The sequence below is a fragment of the Entelurus aequoreus genome, linkage group LG01 (genome assembly GCF_033978785.1).
Source record: "Entelurus aequoreus isolate RoL-2023_Sb linkage group LG01, RoL_Eaeq_v1.1, whole genome shotgun sequence".
NCBI classification, from domain to species: domain Eukaryota; kingdom Metazoa; phylum Chordata; class Actinopteri; order Syngnathiformes; family Syngnathidae; genus Entelurus; species Entelurus aequoreus.
This window is the reverse complement of record NC_084731.1, coordinates 102,261,182-102,268,342: the sequence shown is the minus strand read 5'-3', so window position 1 is coordinate 102,268,342 and position 7,161 is coordinate 102,261,182. Positions and strand designations below refer to the sequence as shown.

Below are 7,161 nucleotides of genomic sequence, written 5' to 3'. Positions count from 1 at the left end.
AACGTCTCTGCATCCTTGGGTTCCACCACGCCAGATCGTTACAAAGTATACCCTAGACAGATAATTTTGTAGTTTTTATTACCATGACTGAACAATTGGTTTGTTTTAATGAAATGTATTTTAAACATGATGCTTTTGACCTGCAGTGTGTTGGTGTCTTGCCAAATTTTGTATTTTGTAGGAAAACAGAATGTGTATTCTTGCTGTAGGAGCACTTGCATTCAGAGGAGGAGCTACACTTTCATGCATTAATAACACAGCATGTGGATTGTTACGATCAGTCAAAGATGTTTATTGATGTAATCTGTGATATTTCTACCTGGATAAATATTATGTATATTACATGTTGTACGAGTTAATGGTCTTCATATCTCTGCATGACAATTTTTATAATCTTCTCTATTTATTAATAAAATGTAATATTCAGTCTACTAAACATTCTGTAATTGAGGACTATCAACCAGAACCATACTTGCCAACCCTCCCGTTTTTAGCGGGAGACTCCCGGTATTCAGCGCCTCTCCCGATAACCTCCCGGCAGAAATTTTCTCCCGACAATCTCCCGGTATTCAGCCCCCCACGCCTCCTCCAGCTCAATGCGGACCTGAGTGGGGACAGCCTGTTCTCACGTCCGCTTTCCCACAATATAAACAGCTTGCCTGCCCAATGACGTCATAACATCTACGACTTTTAGAGAGTAGAGTGCACAACTGCGCACACAACAAGGAGACGAAGCAGAAGAACGAGGAAGTTACAGACATGGCGACGCCGTCGACGAGCAAGATGAAGAAATACGCTTGCAAGTTCCAAAACGAATGGAAACAAGAAATTCAGTTCATCCAGGACAGTTCGAAGGGGAAGGGGTATGTATGTTGCCTGTACATTTTGTAGAACAGACTTCTCCATTGAACACGGTGGCCGAAATGATATACTCATTCATGAACGGAGAAGTTAAACAGGACAATGCTGCCATCTACTGGATAGCCTCCGGAACACTGAAATTCAAGTATTTATTTTATTTATATGTATAATAAAATAAATATATATATATATATATATATATATATATATATATATATATATATATATATATATATATATATATATATATATAGCTAGAATTCACTGAAAGTCAAGTATTTCATATGAAATACTTGAGTGAATTCTAGCTGTAAATATACTCTCCTCTTAACCACGCCCTTAACCACGCCCCCTGTCCCAACCACGCCCCCCCCCACACACACACACCTCCCGATATCGGAGGTCTCAAGGTTGGCAAGTATGACCAGAACACATTATAAAATAATATACACTTGATTTCAATCTGCCAGAAAACATTTATCCAGGTAGATATATCACAGATTACATTACAAAACATCTTTGACAAAGCATGATCGTAATTTTAGTGTTCTCGTGAGACGTGTAGAAACGCCACTCAAAACCAAGCCAAACCGGAGTCAATGAAGAGAACGTCCTTGTAAGCTTGACCATTTACTTTTGACAATTCTTCATAGACAAGATGGTGAAAAACTAAAAAGAACAAAGAGACACAAACACACTTATTGTCTCTGTACATATTTGTCAACAATGACATATGAAAATGTAACTATAATGTCCCAAAATGTCCAGCAGAGGGAGACTCCCGTCTGTCTGAATGACTTGAACACATTGTATCTAGTTCGACAATTATATTTAACATATCGGCACTATTACACTTTTTAACGTGTCTGACATGTTGTTAACTTATTAAAGACAATTTACGCCATTGCTTCTTCGCCGCTTTGTGTAGGATGGCAACAGAAAGAACCACAGAAGACCGCAACATGTATGACTTGCTTTCGAACGAAGTCGACCAACCGGAAGTAATTTAGCGGAAGTGACATCATCTAACTGCTGTTTACCGATTATAGCATATACAATAAATATAAACAACTTTAGCTCCAAATTAAAGCCTTGCAGTCAATAATACGGAAAATATTATCAAGTAATTATGTAAAGAATATTAACAATTGACTTTAGGACAACACACTCCCCGCCTGGCCTATGTGAGGCCACTAAGATCACCAAACAACTCTAATCTTTGGGCAGGAGTAAAACAACTTCTGTTACTGGTCTCAGAAATGTTTTTGGGGTTCCTTGGTCTGTAGTCTTCACTTCGACCTTCCTGACCAAATTGTCGATCCTGGGGAACGTGGCGGTGACCATGGCCATAGGCCAGTAGTTACGAGCAGCTTGCTTGTCCTTGAGGAGAACCAGATCTTCTTCTTGAAGATTTCGCTGTGACATATTCCATTTCTGTCTCTGTTGCAAAGAAGGAAGGTACTTCCTTCTCCATCGGCTCCAAAACTGGTTTGCAAATGCTTGCACTTGCTTCCATTGTTTGGTGTAAAGGTCCTTCTCTGTGAATTCTCCAGGTGGAGGTGGAGGAGGACCAAGTACATATTCTCGCTCCTCTGGAAGTTCTGGTCTCTGCACATCCTTTTGCTTCCCTCTCTGCCTTAAAGGTGTTTTGCTTCTGTACTTCAGCAGGGGGTCAGAAAGCAAGAACTCTGGCTCTAGAAGGTTCCTTCTGATGTGATCCTGAAGGGCCACTGAGATGATCACCAACTTGCTGCTTACTTTACAATCCTTTGCTTTATAGAATTTACGGCGCAGGCGTTTGTCTTTTGGGCAGACGTTTCTCCGAATATTCCTGCACCACTTCCGTACAATGTAGCCTCGCCAGAAAGCCTGGATTCTGGTGGCACACTGGTTGCGAAAGAGGCGCGCAGCATCGTGGATCACACACGTTTCGTACTGCTCCCTCCTGCACATCGGGCAGCACTTTCTCCCAGAGAACCTCTCGAAGGCCTGCAGACATGCTTTGTGGAAGACGAGGGAGCAGGACAGCAGCACCTGAGGCTGAAGGCAGAAAGCCTCTCTGCATATTGAACAAGGCTGCTCGGACTCCCGCTGCTGGAGTGACCTGGTCTTCACCCGCGTCCACTGGTCCTCACTCGGACTGCCCGCAGGCGGGGCCACCAAGCCCATCCTCTGAGCCAAAGTTGGAGGAGGTGGAGCGACACAATTGTTGGATCCATCTCTGTAGGTGTGAATGTCCATGATCTTTAGAAAGAGGAGGTCATCCATTGATGGAGCGGGTTTGTTGTCATGATCAGTTTGGTTGAAAACTGTTGATCCCAGCATTCTTTCTTGTGATTTGCAGGACTGGTTGAAGGTTTGTTGCTTCTTAACACACATGACGCTGGTGCAGGGTTGAAAGATGGAATGACGTCCATTTTCCCATACGTTTGTATTCATTGAATTAATTGTTGGTTTGTGTGTATTGCCTAAACACACTTCTCCCATCACCACCCAGCCTAAATCCAGACGTTGTGCAAAAGGAGCGTTGTGTGGTCCATTTACTTGCTGTCTGACCTTGTGTGCCCTGATTACATCTCTTCCAAGGAGCAGGAGTATTTGGGCATCTGGGTCCAATTCAGAGATGTGTTTGGCAATGTGATGGAGATGGGGTTGATGCAAAACTGCAGTTAGTGTTGGGATCTCATTCCGATTATTTGGAATCTCTTGACACTCGAGGAGTGTTGGAAGTGAGATGAGAACTTTACCGTCTAGGGACTCAATCTGGAAACCCTCAGCCTCCCTGCCGTGTGCTTCTACAAGGCCAGAACAAGTTCTGAGATGATAGGGGATTGGTTTGCTGTCCACATTGAACATTTTAAACAATTCTGGTCTTGCCAATGATCGATTACTTTGGTCATCCAGAATTACATAGGCTTTGATGGCCTTGTCCTTGAAGTCTTTATGGTACATTTTAGTAAGGCATATTTTTGAGCATGAGCGCCCCCACTGACCTTGACCGCAAACATCTGTACAGCTTGTGCTAACATCAGGCATGTTATACTGTTCTTCTCCCTCCCCGCCATTCTCTTTCAGATGTGGAGGAGCCTTGGCCATTTGAGGGGATGGACCAGGATGCATTGCTGCCTCGTGATGAGTGCTTCCACATTCATAACACCTCACAGAAGACTGGCAGTGTTTGGCGAGATGTGAAACTGAGGAACAACATTTAAAACACATCCCTTTTTCCTTCAAAAAGGCCTTTCTATCATCCAGGGATTTGTTTCGGAATGTCCTGCATCTCTTAAGGGGGTGTGGTTTGTTGTGTAGAGGACAACATTCATTGGGTTCACTATTGGTTGTTAAAATGTCTGTTTTGTGCACTGAGATGGGTCTGTTGGGGTTAAAACTTTTTGCAATGTGTTTGTCAGGGTTAGCAGTTGTATTGTATTGGTGGGTGAAACTGGGGTCGTTTCGTTTCTTTGCCTCGTTGCACACAAAAACACAGAAGTAGTGGAAGGGAGGGAAGCAACTGTTATTATGTTCTTTGTACAAAAACCCAGAAGACGTCCATTTTTCCTGAAGGCTATAAGGAAGCTTGTCCACAATCGGCCTAATTCCTCGTGACGTATCCAGATAGGACAAGCCGGTGACATAGCCGTCCTCCTTGAAACCTTGAATTTCCATGAGCAAATCTCCCAGTTCACGTAGCTTAGCGTTGTCTTTATTAGAAATTTTGGGGAAATTGTCCAGCCGATCAAATAGTGATTTTTCAATTATTTCAGGAGCAGCATAACAGTCACGCAGTCTCTCCCATGCTTTGTGTAGAGCCAGTTCTGGATGGTTTACATACATTGAGCGGATGCGTCTCACATGTTCTCCAGACTCCTTACCAAGCCACTTTGTCATGAGGTCTAGTTCTTGGGTTGTTGTGAGGTGAGCACCGCTGACCGCTGTAGTGAATGACGACTCCCACGCGCGATAATCTTCTGGTTTATCTGCGAAGTAGTACAGTCCTGAGGTGATGAGATCTCGTGTTGCCAAATAGTGGGCCAACGGTTCAACTGAAGACGGCATGCTGGCTTGTGGAAACTGTCGGGGAACATAGGGCGGAGCATGTATGTTTGAGCCAGGTTGTCTTTTTTCTTCAAAGTTTGTTGTAGCTTTAACTGGCTTATTTAAGTTTGGTGTGGAAAAGTGGGATTCTTTATCGCTCTTAAAGTTTATTTTATTAGGACTGGGTTGCATATATGGAGTATTTTCATCCAGATGCCAGGTGTTGATGGTAGATTGTGTTAACGGACACGGTTGCTTATTTATTGCTGGACACAAGGCAGCTGGTGATGCCAACAGCTGTTGAAGGTCGATCTGTGATTGAACGTATTCACTGGTGCGTTCAATTTTTGCCTTTTCAGATTCAGTTTTCCTGTCATCGCCTGTGGATTGTGCTGCCGTAGCCCACTCCCATACTTGAGCTTCCGCCTCAGCTGCGTCTGCTTCTCGTTGTAATGTAAGCACTTCTAATTCTGTGCTTATTCTCGTTGTTTCTAATTGATTATGAGCGTCTCTGGAGGCCTTTTCCAGTTTTAGCTTAGCTTCTTCCATTTTTAGCTTAGCTTCTTGGCTTGCGTATGACGCTCGCACTTTGGCGGCTTCTGCTTTAGCTCTAACAAGAGCTGCGCTTGCTGTGGATACTGACGTTTTGCTGCTTCCACTGTGACTTGTCGCCATGTTGATACCGTAGGGCAGCCGGAACGTGCCTTTTTCACTTTAGTGTTCTCGTGAGACGTGTAGAAACGCCACTCAACACCAAGCCAAACCGGAGTCAATGAAGAGAACGTCGTTGTAAGCTTGACCATTTACTTTTGACAATTCTTCATAGACAAGATGGTGAAAAACTAAAAAGAACAAAGAGACACAAACACACTTATTGTCTCTGTACATATTTGTCAACAATGACATATGAAAATGTAACTATAATGTCCCAAAATGTCCAGCAGAGGGAGACTCCCGTCTGTCTGAATGACTTGAACACATTGTATCTAGTTCGACAATTATATTTAACATATCGGCACTATTACACTTTTTAACGTGTCTGACATGTTGTTAACTTATTAAAGACAACTTACGGCATTGCTTCTTCGCCGCTTTGTGTAGGATGGCAACAGAAAGAACCACAGAAGACCGCAACATGTATGACTTGCTTTCGAACGAAGTCGACCAACCGGAAGTAATTTAGCGGAAGTGACATCATCTAACTGCTGTTTACCGATTATAGCATATACAATAAATATAAACAACTTTAGCTCCAAATTAAAGCCTTGCAGTCAATAATACGGAAAATATCAAGTAATTATGTAAAGAATATTAACAATTGACTTTAGGACAACACAGTTATGTAAGACCATTTTTCATTTTTTTATGTAGTTAGACTGGATGTGGCGCTTTTATTGTGGAGCCGGAAGTGTGTGATTAGTTTGAAAATTGACGATGTGAAAGTCTCTGATTAAAATTACTCCTGACTTATTTTATACAGTCTTTTTTTCTTGCACAGCTTTTATTCCATTTTACTAAAGCAGTTAGTGTACAAACCCCGTTTCCATATGAGTTGGGAAATTGTGTTAGATGTAAATATAAACGGAATACAATGATTTGCAAATCATTTTCAACCCATATTCAGTTGAATATGCTACAAAGACAACATATTGAATGTTCAAACTGATAAAAAAAAATGTTTTTGCAAATAATCATTAACTTTAGAATTTGATGCCAGCAACACGTGACAAAGAAGTTGGGAAAGGTGGCAATAAATACTGATAAAGTTGAGGAATGCTCATCAAACACTTATTTGGAACATCCCACAGGTGAACAGGCAAATTGGGAACAGGTGGGTGCCATTATTGGGTATACAAGTAGATTCCATGAAATGCTCAGTCATTCACAAACAAGGATGGGGCGAGGGTCACCACTTTGTCAACAAATGCATGAGCAAATTGTTGAACAGTTTAAGAAAAACCTTTCTCAACCAGCTATTGCAAGGAATTTAGGGATTTCACCATCTACGGTCCGTAATATCATCAAAGGGTTCAGAGAATCTGGAGAAATCACTGCACGTAAGCAGCTAAGCCCGTGACCTTCGATCCCTCATGATGTACTGCATCAACAAGCGACATCAGTGTGTAAAGGATATCACCACATGGGCTCAGGAACACTTTATAAACCCACTGTCAGTAACTACAGTTGGTCGCTACATCTGTAAGTGCAAGTTAAAACTCTCCTATGCAAGGCGAAAACCGTTTATCAACAACACCCAGAAATGCC

General features: G+C 42.3%; 1 protein-coding gene across 1 annotated transcript; it reads right to left on the bottom strand.

Annotated features, from left to right (window-relative positions):
• Positions 1–1,451: 1,451 nt before the first annotated feature.
• On the bottom strand, positions 1,452–6,171 carry LOC133645886 (uncharacterized). Its single transcript, XM_062040816.1, has 2 exons — positions 5,970–6,171; positions 1,452–5,738 (listed from the first exon to the last, which is right to left on the bottom strand). The coding sequence occupies exon 2, from the start codon at positions 5,569–5,571 to the stop codon at positions 2,074–2,076; it is 3,498 nt and encodes a 1,165-aa protein (XP_061896800.1). The 5' UTR covers positions 5,572–5,738; positions 5,970–6,171; the 3' UTR covers positions 1,452–2,073.
• Positions 6,172–7,161: the final 990 nt, after the last annotated feature.